The sequence below is a fragment of the Mustela erminea genome, chromosome 3, assembly GCF_009829155.1.
Source record: "Mustela erminea isolate mMusErm1 chromosome 3, mMusErm1.Pri, whole genome shotgun sequence".
In the NCBI taxonomy this organism is placed as follows: Eukaryota; Metazoa; Chordata; class Mammalia; order Carnivora; family Mustelidae; genus Mustela; species Mustela erminea.
Window position 1 is genome coordinate 46,323,387 of NC_045616.1, and position 15,655 is coordinate 46,339,041.

General features: G+C 42.1%; 1 protein-coding gene across 8 annotated transcripts in view; it reads left to right on the forward strand.

Annotated features, from left to right (window-relative positions):
- Nucleotides 1-228: 228 nt before the first annotated feature.
- Nucleotides 229-15,655, forward strand: part of MCTP1 (multiple C2 and transmembrane domain containing 1) — a 520,392-nt gene continuing 504,965 nt past the window's right edge. For 6 of the 8 annotated variants that reach the window (XM_032335735.1, XM_032335734.1, XM_032335733.1 and 3 more), the window contains exon 1: nt 229-1,007. In XM_032335735.1, the coding sequence (XP_032191626.1) occupies nt 288-1,007 (720 nt within the window). In that variant the 5' untranslated portion in view covers nt 229-287. The remainder of the gene's footprint in view (nt 1,008-15,655) is intronic. The other 2 variants (XM_032335732.1, XM_032335738.1) reach the window with 1 other exon arrangement.

The window sequence follows — 15,655 nt, forward strand, 5'->3', positions numbered from 1 at the left end:
GATTCGGTGGCAGCGCCAGCCCACCTCGGCAGGTGCGGGAGGAAGAGGCAGCGCCGGAGTCCGGCGGCCGAAGAGCCTTGGAGGCGGCGGCGGCGGCGGCGGCTTTCCCCCGCGCTGTCCTGAAGCCGCCGGGCACTCCCGGCTTCTGCTGCTGCGCCCGCCGCCGCCGCCGCCGCCACCGCGGGGCTCCAGGAGGAGGTGCAGCCGGAGAGGGCGGAGGAGAAGAAGAAGAAGGAGGAGGAGGTGGAGGAGGAGGAGGAGTGGAGAGGAGGAGCAGGGGGTGGAGGATGGAGCCCCGGGCAGCCGCGGCGGGGTCGCCCGAACCCGCGGCGGCGTCCTCCTCTTTCCAGGCCCGGCTCTGGAAGAACCTGCAGCTGGGGGTGGGCAAGAGCAAGGGCGGCGGGGGCGCGCGGGCAGGGGGCCCAGAGCGCCGCACTGCGGACACCCCATCGCCCTCCCCGCCACTCCCGAGGGGCAGGCGGGACGCACCGGCCGGCGTGGGTGTCGCGGGCAGCAGGTGGAGCGGCTTCAAGAAGCGCAAGCAAGTGCTGGACCGCGTCTTCTCCTCCTCCCAGCCCAACCTGTGCTGCTCCTCGCCGGAGCCTCTCGAGCCCGGCGGCGCCGGCAGAACCGAGCAGGGGTCCACCCTGCGCCGCCGGATCCGTGAGCATTTGCTCCCGGCGGGAAAGGGGCAGACCACGACCGCCGGAGCAGCGGGAGGGACGCCTCCTGGCGGACGCTCCCCGGACTCGGCTCCCTCTTCGTCCTCCGCCTCATCCTCCCTGTCCTCCTCGCCCCAGCCGCCCGCGAGGGGGGACCGCGCCCGAGATGAGGGTGCACGGCGTCGGGGCCCCGAGGCGCACTTGTGCCATCAAAAGAGTTCATCCCTGCCGGGTACTGCCTGCCTGGAGCAGCTGCTGGAACCGCCGCCGCCTCCCGCAGAGCCAGCTCAGAGCCCGGTGCAGCCGCGGACCCCGGAGAAGGGCGAGGAGCTCGGCAGCAGCCAGGTGAGCGACCCGTGCGCGCGGCGGGAGCCTAGGTGCGCGGGACACGCCCCCGGCCTCGGGCTGTCAGCTACCCCGGGACCAGCCGGGGAGTGGAGGTGCTACCAAGTAAATCAAATAGCGAAAAACAAACAGTCCGATCCTGCTCAGTAAAGATACAGCTCTGACTTGCACCCTGAAGTTACTTTTGGTAGAAATAACGCTTACCACCAGAAGCTGTTTGGGTAGCTTTATGCGTTGCCAATGAAAATGGAAGTATTTATAGTAGCCAAATGGGAGAGGAATCAAGTTAGACATGAAATGGATACTGTGTTTGGAGGTCTCCTAGAAGAGCTAAGTCTCACCTTCTCTAAAGAAAAACAAATTCAGCAACTTTAAAAAAAAAAAAAAAAGTGCAGCCATGTATGAGGGGGCGGAGGGGCCTTCATTGGAAATCAATGGCTTGCGGGAAGGAACTGTAAAGCGGAGAGGTGAATCATTGGCAAACGTGAGGCCATTTATTGGAGAAACGCTTAAGGCAGAAGTCTGCTTGTTTTCTCGCGCTCCCTTCTTCAAAGTCCCGGCTGCAAGTAGATCGCTGCCCAACAAGTGGACAGCGTGAGCGTCTCAGCCAAGTTAGACTCATTCCTATGGCCTTTTCTAAGTTTTAATAGTTCTCATCGGAAGCGGTTGCGTTTTAACTATGATGCTTGATGTACATCATGTTGCTTCTGCGTTCAGGCAAGAGGGGCCGGCAAGAGTCAAGTAAAAATGAACTTGTAGGATTCTTAAGGGGTTCCACTGAGCAGCTGATCTTACTCCTGGATTTTGAAGAGGAGATGCGCTCCTTTTGTTAATACTTACAAATTGTGTTAATGCTAGCAAGCATTTTGAAAGTTCTAGTCTATTAGTGACCTAAAGAACTCTTTTCCTCTAATACATCTTAGCTTATGTAAATTCTCATTATTTGACTCTAATTAATTAATCTTTAATTAGTTTAAACGTTAATTTTTAGTTAGATTAAAAGTTGAGCTACAAAACCATAAGGCCATGTTTTGAACAGCAAGGTGCAGTAATGGATGGGCTATCAATTGAAAATTTTTATAGTTTGTTAACTAATTAGTGCAGTTTCAGAAAACAAGCCAGAATACAGGTGGGTAACCTGATGTTACTGATGTTCTAGAAAAAGATCTTTCTCAGAAGAGTAGGTAGAGATAACACTGTGGAAGAGTCTAGCTAACTCTATGTTTTCTTTTATCTGGAAAGATAATTGAGTAGCAGTCCTGTTTCTGGTTTCAAAAGTAAAGTAAAAAGTGGTTTTATAAAAGGGTGTTTTAAATTCAGCATAGGTGAATGCTACATATTTTAATAGAATTTACTTTTGGATGTGTACCTAAACCTAAGGTATAAGAACTTTAGAGTTGGATTACTGTTTACACTTGTTTTTATTAACTTCTTAATCAAGAATAATACAACAACAAATGATTGAATTATGGTGACGGTTGATATTTTATTTACTCCCCAAAATTGTTTGCAGTTTATTGGACCAAGATTCTCAAAGCAAATGCAGAAAATTCTGAATTAATCTTTATGTTGGTTATTACCAGAAAGTTTTCTGACACTCAATCTTTAAGAAATACTGCCATGTAATTATGAATTTTGTATACCAAAGACCTCAGCCTATTTTTGGAGAGCATACATTATGTGTGCCCTCATCATATGCTTCACAGCCTTGCTGGATTTGATCATTCCAGCAGCCCTACAGGACAGAAGTTCTTGTTGCCATTTTATGGGTTAGGAAACCGATGCTCAAAGACATTAAGTAAGCTTTCTAGGGTCACATGGTTAGTAAATGACAGAGATTTTGTACTAAAATTCTCCAGAGTCTTTTTATCTTACCATAACTGCTTTTGACAACTTTTAGAGCTTGTTGTGTTTCTGAGATGACTTCAGTCCTATGATTAATGCTTGCAAGTTTACATACATTCTGGGGGGTTCCCCCTACCCTAGAATCAGTTCCATGATGTATTAGCTCTATTGGTTTGTTCTTTTCTCTGTGATACATTATTTCCTAACTATGACATCACATTTATGAGTGACATTATTAATCATACCATCTAATGTTCTAAAGAAGCTTTTCCTTATGAGGAACCAGAATTTCAATGAAGACATAAAAGGAATAACAAAGCTAAAATACCTTTCAAAGAACAGGTGAAAGGTAGGGTGTAGACAGCACAGTAGCCCCAAGGTGCTTGTTTGAGGCCACACACAGTCCCGGAAAGAGGCAGCATTGCTGGTTCCCTGCATCTGCTGCTCTTGGAATCTGTTCCTTGAGAACTGGACAGCCTTCTGTTAGGAGTCACAAATCGGGCTTTCAGCGGCACTCTCTCGCCCATGCAGAAGCAAGATTCCTTGGTCTTCTCATGGCTCCTCTGCCCAACTCCAGGAGCCCAGCTGTCTCATCTTGTGATGAGGAAGAGGAAGAAATTGGGCTGGAAGCTGGAAGTAGAAGCGGGCTCCCTGAGGTGTCCAGGAGTAGGCTGAGCTGTGTGGCACCCTTGCACACTTCCTGTGTCACTCAGACCTCTTTCTTTGCTCTCCCAGCCCCTGGCCTCAGAACATATTTGGGCTGGGGGGAGGGAGTGTGTAGCAGATGCAGATTTCTATGTTGGTCCCCAAGCAGATAGGTACACATGAAAGCAAAGACAATAAGAGCATTAAATACATCTCCAGACTGCCTAGGTAAAAAGAACTTAAGAAAGAAAATGCATTGCAAAAATATCGCAAATGTCTCACTTTTTCTCTGCTTGATCCTGGCGTTGGCCCTCTTCTCCAACACCTCCCTACCTCTCCACTTCCCCCTCCAGCTCAGCATGAGGCCACAACAACATATGTGCATAAACTCTGACTCTGGGTGGAGGTGTTAAGCAAAAGCAAAAGCAAGAAAAATTTTTTAAAAAGAAAAAAAAAAGGAAAAAAAAAAAAAAAGAAACAAGGACATCAGGTTGAACTGCTGGGGGTAAGAGATTTGGAAATCACTGACCTACAGTGACTAACACTGAACTAACCATGCTGCCTCCCAGGCCCCTGCCAGCCCCTTCTTGCTACTCTGTGGTCTTCAGCTCAATACATTTCTGGAAGGCACTTGAACAGACTTAATAATGCCTTGTTGTTGGGGCAAGTACATTACTCAAAATGTTCTGCTTTGAGAAAAAGAAAAAAAAAAACAACATTTCTTCCCACTGATTCTAGTTCACGTGCTTGGCCATATTGTCATACCAGATGCATTTCATTTTCTGCAACACAGTTGGGAAAGATGCTTTCTCAATTTGTGTGCCTATCAAAAATATGCCAATTTTATGTATTCTGTCTTGATGAGTTGCTAAAATTATGTTTTGCTGGAATCAGGAAGCCAGTATTTTAAGATAAAGAGTGAAGAATGAATATGTCCCACTTTTTAGAGTCTTAACAAAAGTGTGAAGTTTATGAATGTTAAACTTTTATTGTTTTTTTCTTTTAAATTCATGTTGTTAAAATTGCTTCCATAGAGAAGCAAAAAAAAAAAAATTGTAAAAAATGTGGCTACATTATTCAGGGTATGATAGAAATATTACAAAACATAGTAAGAGGAATATTCATTCATTGGGATAAAATTCCTAAAATACATATGTAAGCTCCAACAAAAAGTAGAAAAATATTTTTTAAGATGAAGTCTATACATGAAGTGCCACTTGGTTCATTAATTATTTGACCTTGTAGAGAAAGCTTATGTTCTCAAAGATGAGTTAAAAATGTGATGTGGGTTAATTTTTGCTATCTATTTTTGCTATTTTCTGGGTGTCTTTATAATTACTCCAAAGAACATAACTTAATCTTGGGGAAGACACAGATTTAAGGAAATGTAATTCCTAATGTGAATGACTTAAAATCATCAAAACACGAATACTCTCAAAAACAAGCCCTACAGGCAATGTTAATAACTTTTTCAAAGGTTTTTTAAAGTGAGAGAGGAAGGTTGAGATGTTAGGACATTTTGGAACAGGGCATGAAGTTTGATGTGTGATAGCATTCTAAAAAATACTGGGATCATCAGCTTATTGCAGAGGAAGAGAGTAAACAGTGACAGGTTTACTTTGGAGTGGAATTATTTTTCCTATGAATTTTATGTTCTGTACTGTATATCTGGAAGATTTGAGTACAGCTATGAATCTTGTATATATGGAAATGTTATCAAGTAAATATTATGGGAGCTCAATAAACCCTAGCAATGGCTAGTATATGATAGTATAACAGTATATTAAAATTTGCCACTGCCACCATTACAAGTATGTGGGTGGCTGGAAAAAAAATGAACAGGGAACTTTGCTCATCCTTATTTAATGTAAATTATTTTACTTGCTTGGGTGGCAAAAAGTAGCCTCAGATTAACCAAGGCGGTCCTGGCGACATCACAATTTCATAGAATAATGAAAAAAAAAATCTTATATTACTTTTGGCAAGTGTGTGCACATTATTCTGGAAAAGTGAAATAAATACTTAGAGCAACAAAATAAGGTTGATAGATTCATAAAGACAATAGGACACTCTCCCTTTTTCTCTTTTGCCCCATCATTTGGAAATAAGGGATGATTTCACAAAATTAAAGGTTAATAATATATCTTTTATAACTCAGAAATATGTAGTGTGGTTTCTTGGCTCATGATGGCTGTCAAAATGTTTGTTAACTCTAGATTGACAAAGAGTAAATAGTATGTCTAGATGGTACTATAAGCATTGACGAAGTCTGTGTATTCCAAAGTTAGGATCATGGATTTTTTCTTTTAATTCATAGCTATTTGCAGTATCATAGTTGTATGTTTTAGAAAAACAGAAATGATGTTTTTGAAATCTGGAGCCTTTTGGTTTGACTTCTTTTTTTTTCTTTTCCCTTGGAAAACTTACTAAACATGATATATTTTCTTGCCTCAATAAACTGCGGGTCCTAAATAAAACCTTCTCTTGGTAACTGAGGGTTATTGTTTGAATACTGGTGTTTTTTGTTTGTTTGTTTGTTTCTTTAATGTGAATGAAGTAAATATTGTGCTTGAACTTGCTTTAGATAAACTTGTTTTTCTTAAAATTATGGTATAAAGCATGTCTACTTAAGACAACCTTTCTTTCTATAAGGCTAATCATTGAAAGGTGTGAGGCATCCTTCCTCATGTCATTTTTTTCTGTTGCTAAATAATCTCTACTGTTTTTAATTGGTGATTTTTGACTTGTTTGAACTGTCGCCAATCATACATTTTTTCCCCCCTGCAAGATTAACTTTACGTGCCATTTTGCCTTCTTTGTCACTGTCAACAATTTCTTCCAACTTACATTGCTTTTTATAAAAGCAATTTATAAAATTTTACAAAAGCACTTTATGGAAAGTGATTACTATCCCTCAACAACTGAAGATTTTATGCAAATGCTTTTCCCCTCCAATGTGGACCAGTTTCTTACAGGAGAATTTTTTTTTTTTTCCAGCAGAATACCAGGCCACAATTTTCCTCATGTCTCCAAATATTTGTATTTAACATTAATCTGAATGCAAGCAATGCAAAAAAACCCCCGTATTTTCCATGTAATGAGATTCCAAAGTCCTGTATGCTGCCTTCTTGAGAGAACAATATTCCTGTGACGTCTCTTGAGATATTTTATGCCAGCCTGATTTCTCATCCTTTTGGGAAGAATTACAACACATGATAGACAAATGGACCTCTGGATGTGTTGGGATCAATATGTCCTCCTAATCCTACAGGTGTCATTCAGTGAGCTCACCCTACTTTGCTTCAGCCTGAGCTCCCTTCACCGGCCCTGCTAGAGTAGAATTTGGCAAGCCTCAGTACAATCGACCTGTCTAATCAGCATTGGAGAGGAAAAACTACTCAATAAGTGGTTGCTGAGTGAATGAAGGGATGAATGGATGGGCCAGAGCTATTCAGAATTCTCTGGAAAAGTTTCAAAAGCACTTTTAGTTATATAATGATGTTCCTCCCTTCTTGTTTCCAAGTCCTTTTAAGTCTGGCAGATCTATTTGACCTTCTCCTCTCCCCTAGCTGGTGGCTTGGCTTTTCTCAGCCTGTACTTTAATTCTTGTTCGCGTCTGTGGGTGAGGAGAGGACAGGACACCTACTCACTGGCCACCATATTGTATTCATGCGGAGAATGGAGGAGTGATTTCTGCTTCTGAGGTCTGTGGCTCAGGGATTCATTTCTAGGTGCCAGTCTCCGACTATGGGTATCCTTTTTTGGTACCCAATCTCTTTTCCTGACCTCTGATGTTGCACTCCCACATTTGGATTTCCAGCACTTTGCTGACATAGTCTCACTCATGATTCTCTAAGTCTTGATCTCTGCTTGGATCTCAGCTCAAGAGAATTTGCTGCCTGCATCACTGCCACTTCTCCTCATACCCATTCCCTTGAACTAGATTAAAATCCCAGCCTGGACCAAAAATCCTGTCCTCACTAGCCTGGTCCACTCTGTTGCCTCTTGAATGCCAAGTGTGTGAACTCTGGGTCGGACTTTTGGTCAATTGCTTTTCACAGTGACCACATGTTTAATGCTAAGCCTATTTATGAAAGACTAAAGCCTCCCTCCAGAAAATCTGCATTGCCAGTTAATTACATTTGCCTGCAAAGGGTGTCTTTATACCCGGAGTGCTAGACTACAGACTGGATCTTTTCAGGGAGCACTGTTCATTGTCTCTGTGATCCTGCTTTTTTCCCCTCCTGACTTGAAGTCCTCACCATACCTGCTCTTTAATGTCATCACCATTTTCCTCAGTCCTGCCTGCTTTCTTCTTTCCCCTTAAAATTCTCTCTCCTTCTCTCTACTTGCAAGATGATTTTCATAGTGAATCATTAAGCATCTGGAGTCTGCTGTCTCAGATGGAGCCACTAGCCACACTTGGCTCTTGAACGTTGGAAATATGGCAAATTGGATTTGAGATGTGCTATGGGTGTTAGATGCACACTGGATTGTGAAGGCTTAGCACAGAGAAAAGAAGGTAAAATATCTCATTAATTTTTTATGGTGCTTGTATGTCAAAATAATATTTTGGATATGTTGGATTAAATGGAATATATTATTAAAGTTGATTTTTACCTGTTCCTTTCCATTTTCTAAAAAAATGACTACCAGAATATTAAAAAATATGTATGCGGCTCACATTTTTATTTCTAGTGGATAGCACCGATCTAGAACAGGGATTCAAACTTCACTGCACACGGGGACCATCAGAGAAAAGAACATGAGCAGAGAGGGTTTGGTGGGGTCCATGGTGAACCAGAGAGCTCCTGTCTCATTGAAGGGCGGCTGCTTTTCAGCTTCAGCGGGTTATTGTCATATAGTGAAAGAAGCATTGTTGCCAGTATTTCTGGATTCTTTAAAACAAGCCAGAAACCTGGATTTTCATGTGAAATCTTTAGGTTCTTGAATTTTTGGCAAATTATTTGAAAAAAAAAATTTTTAAGCTATAGTCCAAATAAAATATATTTTTATGCTGAATTTAATGATCAGTTTGAATTTCTGGCTCAGAGAGCTCAGGTCTGATTTCTCCTCTCCATTCCCAGTGCCAGGCGTTTGTTATCTGGGATATAAGAGGTGTCAAAACATTTTACAAAACAATGGAATCAGGAGTGGTGAGATTGAAACCAGAAGGCAGTGGGCTGAGGGGTGTGAGAAACAGGAGCCCCAGACAGGGAAAGAAGCCAAGCAGTTTGGCTCTTTAGGGGATAAAAGAAAGTGGTAGTAGGAGAGTAGAAACGCTGTTGAGATGGGATCTTTGGAAGTTTTTTGGTTTTAATGGGTCTCACTGGAGTGGGTTGATCAGTAGGAGCCTACAGGGAGGGAGCGGTTTAAGGAGAACAGAGGGATAAATGAAGGGGTGAGGTACCTTGGGGCATGGGTCCGAGTGGGCCCCAGAGTCCAGGGGAAATGGTAGCCTCAGCCTGAAGAAGGGTTCCTCTTCCATTGCAAATGGAAGGAGACACGTGGACGTAGATGTAGGTAAGTGGTAGGTTTGGTGTTAGCAATTCAGGGGTGTCCCCCCCGCCATGGCTTCTGCCTTATATTGGAGTGTGGTTAGGATTTGGGCACAGGGAGATGGTGGTGGTGGTGGCAAGGCTGGTTGGGGTGGGGGCTGGGGGGCAGATACTGCCATGGCCACGGAGACAGTAAGTGTGCTGTGTATTCAAAACATGGGAGTCAGTGGTGGGACTGAGGCCTGGGGTTCAGGAAGGAAGGTATGGGAAGTAGAGATGAAGATGAAGCTGTGGCCAGACTGTGGGGGCTGAGCAGGGCATCGGGGCCACTGTAGGGAACCCTGGAGGCACCTGAGCAGGGGAGAGGGGGCCAAGTGAGCATCAGAAGGGCATAGTTAGTAGCAGAGGCCAAGAGTCCTAGGGAGAGCCTGAACCTGGGCAGTGACCTGACCTTGGCAATGGGAGGACAGAAAGATTGGAAAGACCAGGGATTTGGCTCAACCTTCAAGGAAAGGGAGAGTGGAAGGACCATGTTTTCCCTTTTACTTATGTCTTCGGTTTTTCTTGGTTCTGTTTAAAAAAAAAAAAAAATGCTTTTTTATTAAAGTCTTTTCCTGGGGAGGGGAGAGGGAAAGTTGAGTTTTGAATTTGCATTTACTGCTGAGGGTGCCAGAGTCTTGAGAACCACATTGTCACCTGTTTACTGGAAGAGCCCATATTCTTTATAGATATTTTGAATTCATCCTGAATAAAACAGTTTTCCTTTTCTCCTGCAGCATTAAGCACTGAAAGTAGCGTTAATGGAGTAAGAGAAAGGGTAAACATGTGTTAAACAAAATCAGGTAAAACAAGAAAATCTCCCACATGACTCTGCTTCATAGATTCTTACACACCTGATGTCAGAGTGGCTAAATATTTGGAGAATCCTTAGAATGGAAAGTTTTAGAATCCATGGGTTCTGTCGAAAATTTTCATTCTTGAGGAGTTTTGTGCTTCAAACATATTAAAATATGCTTTCTTTCTCAGACGAAAGATCGATCCGTGCGTGGCAAATGATCAATTTCTGAAAATGGCAAATAGATGTCTTCTCAAAATAGAAACCGTATTCTATCCAGACCCTTAAGCCATATCTGACTCCCGTTCTTTTGTTGAAGTGTAAAATAGCTTTTCATAACAGAAAAATTCAACATTTCTATAGTTGCTTTTAAATAGTATTTTCACCACACCAAATTAGAAGTCTGTTTTCCTAAAGTATCTTTTGAGATTAGAATAGATTTTGGAGAGAAGGGCTCTGTCACTACAGAGCAGTTGCCAAGCCTCCTGCTCCCTAGAGGTGGGAAACCCTGACTCAGCATGTCCCCCCCCCACCCCCCACTCCTGGCTGAGAGCAGGCACGACTGCACTTTCCCCTTTTTTCTTTGCTTCCCTCTGCTTTTAGATAGAAGCTGGGGCTGAGGGACCCGGAGGGCGTCCAGCAGTGACTGTGACTGACCTTGCATATGTGCCAATTCAACACCATAGTTTCAAGTAAAACAGTAAAAAAAAAAAAAAAAAAAAAAAAAATTTACCTAACCAGTTTGGTTGTTACCCCTCAGTCCTTTCCCGCTCTATTTGGCCCCCAAGGCCTCATTGCATTCATTTACTCCAGACCCAGCTGGTGTTTTTGTGACTCTCTGGCTTGTTCTGTGGGGACCTGGGGAGTGAGATAGGGGACCAGCCAGAGGTGGAGGGAAGCCTGCATTTTCCAGTTTCCCAGGCCCCATGTCCTCTGCCTCTTGTCAAGGAAGGTGGAGCTTTGTTAAGTGGTCTTATATTTATTCCTTTCTGCTTGATGTTTTCACTTTTTTTGACTTGATCCCCCACCTTTTTTTTTCTCCCTTCGGGATATGCCAGAACAGGAGGAAGAAGTATGTGGAACTTACTATGGGGGGATTTTTGTGTATTTTGGATTATCAAACATGGTTAGGCTGTTTGCCTCTCACAGGACTCTCTGGGTGGGATATTATGTGGCTCTTCATTCTCTGACCTGCTGTTCTCTCCCTTTTACTATTTTACTCCTCTTTCCTTCTAGGAACATGGGCAAGAAAATAAAAGAGGAAAGTCAGATACTTTTTTTTCATTAGAAGCTTTTGTAATTTTTTTTCCATAGTGAAGTTTAAATAATTAGCTCCCATGATGTTTTGACATTTTGTACTGCTTTGACACATGTGTACACACACACACAACCAAACACAATTATGCCTTTACCAGGTATGCTGTATACATATACTTATTCTTTCACATACATACTATTTTCCCCTGGGGTCAAAGATGACCCCAACTCCAATACTTTTCCTACTTCCTTATTTTATTTTACTTATTTTATTTTATTACTGTTGTTTTGTTTCTGTTTTTATTTTTATTTTAACTACTTAAAATAATAACTCCTTGTCCAACATAGGGCGTGAACTGACGACCCTGAGATTAAGAATCACATGCTCTACTGACTGAGCCCTCCAAGCACCCCAATATTCTTCCACTTCCAAACGTAATGTGATAATACTAAATTTCAATGATAACATTGTCTTTACAATAACCAGTTTAAGTCTATGTAGTTTGAGTAGTTGTATAAAAATCAGCTCAGCCAAAGAGAGAAGGAAAAAAACCAATCAATAGACCGTTTCGGTGATTTACTATGGGGTGTGTTCTGCAAAGGAGATGAGTAGTCTTTGAATTTGAACTAATGTATAAGGAATGTCTTTTCTTAGCAGAATGATTTTTCTTTCCAAAGTAGCTATCTTATTTACAGCCACCACAGAAAAGATTCATTCCCTTAAGCTTTTGAAACCTAGAAGTCACAATAACCAATATCTACCATTAACGTTTTTAAGCCTGGCCCGATTTTGCCCTCACGAAGAGATCCTTACAGTTAAAAATAGGAGGTGTTTGGGCGAACTTCTTTATTGATATAGTTCATGTTGTAATTAGAGAAAAAAGGATACTCTCAGGATTGTAAAGATGTATTCTCAGACAAGGGTACTCCTGATACTGATGAGGAGTTCATTTTGTGAAATCACCTCAAAAGACGAGTCAGAGAATAACTGAGTTAAATCCAATGTGAGTTTTCAGTTGCTACACAAATTTTGTATGTATTTGGTGCTAGGAATTTCTCATGCAAATTCGTTTTCTTTAGTAAGCCCATGAACTTCTTTCTAGTGGTAGGGCTTGGCTTTATGACCCTGCATTTGAATTAACGTTTGTAAAATCGCACTACGTGGTCCATCTGCTGAAGTTAGGTCACATGAGGTAGGACCTGATGAGTGTGGTCTTCCCCTGCCCACCAGGGCTGGGCTCTCTTTGTAATTGTACCCTCTCACTTCTGACGTGTGGACCACCAACCAAGGGCCTCTCACGCTGGTGCCATTTTAAAATGACACTTTATACCTACTATTAAAAATCCCTAAAGCTACAGAATACTTATGATGTATTGGCACTATTCTGGGTGCTTTGTTTGTATTAGTTCACTTGTCGACTACGGTATTTTCTGAAGTACGTTTATTATCTTTTGTATTTTCCAGGTGAGCAAACTAAGCTATAGGAGATTAAGGGACTGCTCCAAAGTCACACTTCAGTATAATTTGAATCCTACCAAGGAAGGCTGTCTGAAGGAGGTTGTGCCCGAGGAGCCCAGCCTAGGGAAACAGAACTGCAGGGGGAAGTTCGAACAAAGTTTTAAAGCCTTGTCTTTTTCCCCATCTCAGTAGTAACATTACAGCTCTTCCACCGTCTCCTTCCTATCTTTCTTATTGGAAGGTTGTCTCATAAGTATGTTTAATAAAGGCAGACTTAATGTAACAGAAGATTTTGAGGTCATGCATACTCCTAGCTCTCTCACTTACTTCTTACTGGTGCTAAGTCCTCTCAGCTCTCTTTGACCACTAGATAAATATCTTGCTGGCATCTTTTACATGTTAGTCTTACTTAAAAAAAATTTCTTCTGCATCAGGCATCCTGTGAGATCATCACTATTTCTGTTATTGATATTGTTATTAGGAATGCTTTATAAGTTATAAGACCCTTATAATGATATAGCATCTATGTTTGACAAGCTCCCCTGGCTTCTCTCATTAAGGCTTTCCTGTTCTGTGAAAGGCACGGTATTAGGGAAATGAAATTATTAGGTATTAGGGTATTAGGGACATGAAATAGATGTATTTGCTTGGCATTCTTTATATGGTATCTCAAATAATCATTATAGATTATGTACATTATCTCACTCCAAACCTCACAGCAGTTTTGACAGAGAGGTATTATCAAGTGCATTTTATACCTGGGAAATGTTTAGAGAGGCTAACTTGTATGCAGTCCAGCTTCTGTCCTTAGCTAGTGAGTGGCAGAGCTTGGGTAACCGATGTCTGATTTGTGCCAGGCCATAGTTTCCAGAAACCCCCACTCTGCTTGTTAGCAAGGCCACATCTGCACACCCATGATGGGTGTGTGACTGCTACCCAAACCATTGATTCGTGGTTGATTCTGGCATTCCTCTAACACCAGTCTTACCAAAGGGTCCGAGTCTCCAGTTTGTTTTGGAGATACAACTGGAAGAATGTGCCATTATTTTTTGGAGGAAACTGTCCAGAAATATAGAATGAGTGTGAATGGGTTAGTTTGTTTCTTGGCACGCTCAGCGACTATTTTTCAAATCCTGAAATTTTTCAGATCATTCTTGGTGAATCTTTTTCAGATCATTCTTGTTGTGAATTCTGTACATGTATCTGGACGTCCAATCAGATTGTTAAATGCCTGTGAAAAATAAAACGATGCATTCTGCAGTTAGTCTAGGTGTCAGGATCTCGGGACAGGAAAACACCTTCTTTTCTAAGCAACTAGTTGTTGGTGACTATGCCTGGTTGGGATATATTCCTTTAGCAAGGAAAAAGGCAAGATAGAATATCTTCTGAATCTAGTACGACTTCTAATGTTTCTTGGTAACCGTAATAACAGCACTAAAATCTTTGTCATGAGTGCTTGGCAGTCATTACTTCTAGCCTTTGAGACAACTGTAAAAGGGGCCAGAATTCTTAGCCTCATTTTATGGATGAATCAGTGGAGGCTCAGAAAGGGTGAGGAAATTGCTCAGAAAGGGCGGTAAGTGGCAGAGCTGGGATTTTTGTACCTAAGTAAGTGCCTGGCTCCAAAAACTCTTGAGTCTAACTGCCATGGTGCATCACTCTCCCCACATTAAAGCTGCTACATCGGCTCATGAGCTCAGACTTTTCTAGAAGTCTTGGAGTGGTGAAAAGATTTGGTTCAATGTTCTCTATAATGAACCAGTCTGAGATATACCTATGTAGCTGGAAGATCTCCTTCTGCTACAGTACCAACAATTTTGGTAATATATCTTTCTTCCTTTCTCTCTCCCTTCCTCACATATTTATGAAAAGATCTGCCCTACAGTAGACATGGTTTCTTGTTAATACCTTGCTAGAGAAGACACATCAGTTCCTGCTCTTGGAGAGTTTATGATCTAGTAGGAGAAATTTCCATTACAGTTTTTAAAATATCACAAGTCACGCTCCATTATAATTGTAATAATGGATTCAGAGGAGTACAGAGAAATACAGATAGTCAGTTCTAAGTGGTCCCAACCTGAGCTTGCAGGAAGGGGAGGGGCAGGGAAGGCTTTCCTGAAGAAGTGATCTTTAGGATGAGAGCAAAGAATGAACAGGATTTGGCCAGGTTTGGGGGAACAGAAGGTAGGAAGGGATGCAGCAAATAGTTCTGGGCACAGGACACTACTGCAGAAGGCACTTAGAGAAGTTTTGCCTGCACAGCTGGAATTTGGTAAGAAGGTAGGTATGGCTCAGTGTGGAATGGTTGGCTGGGGTCAGTTTACGCAGGACCTTGTGGGCCATGGGGAGTTGTGGACTTTCACAAGTTCTAAAGCTGTCGTTAGAGCTCCGATGCTCCTCCATGAAGAGGAGAACCATCTGCAGGAAGTTCATGACTTTGGTCTGGGAATAGCTGTTCTTTACTGCTCCCTGTGGAGCCACACTGTACTCATAGACATGCTTCGTAAGAGGGTAACAATGTTGGTTGGGGCTACTTCCCTCTCCCAAGATGTTGTATTTTAAAAATGTCTGTAAGAAACAGAAATATGAAAGATGAAAATATCTTTCCCCCTGGAAAAACAGGCCATTTCATTCTTCCTATTGCCTTTTTATTGCACACTATTGGAAGGTAAATGAAGGCAGGAAATGCAATCTAATCTCCCTTTGTCAGTACTCAGGGGACAGATTCTCAGAGACAGCACATTTCTGAGCCTAAGTGGAGATGAAAATGAGATAAAGCCTGGTGATTTAGATGTTACATCTGTAAATTATGGAAGGCATATATTTTGTGAGCTTCCAGTTTCTTTCCTGAAGTTAGGATGGGGAAAAGAAATGAAGAACCTTGGGGAGGGATTCAGTAAGGAGGTATACATTTAAATCTGTGTATTTTGTTAACGTAATCTTGGTTAATTAGGAAGACTGCTTGTTGAACAGATCTGAAACGTGGTGAGGGAGTTTTAAGTTTTCTATTTTACTATGTATTTTCTTAGATATAAAAATCTAAGTTTTATACTTTCATGTACAGCCAATATTCACATTTGTGAAACAGATTGACAGTTGTGCTTAAGCA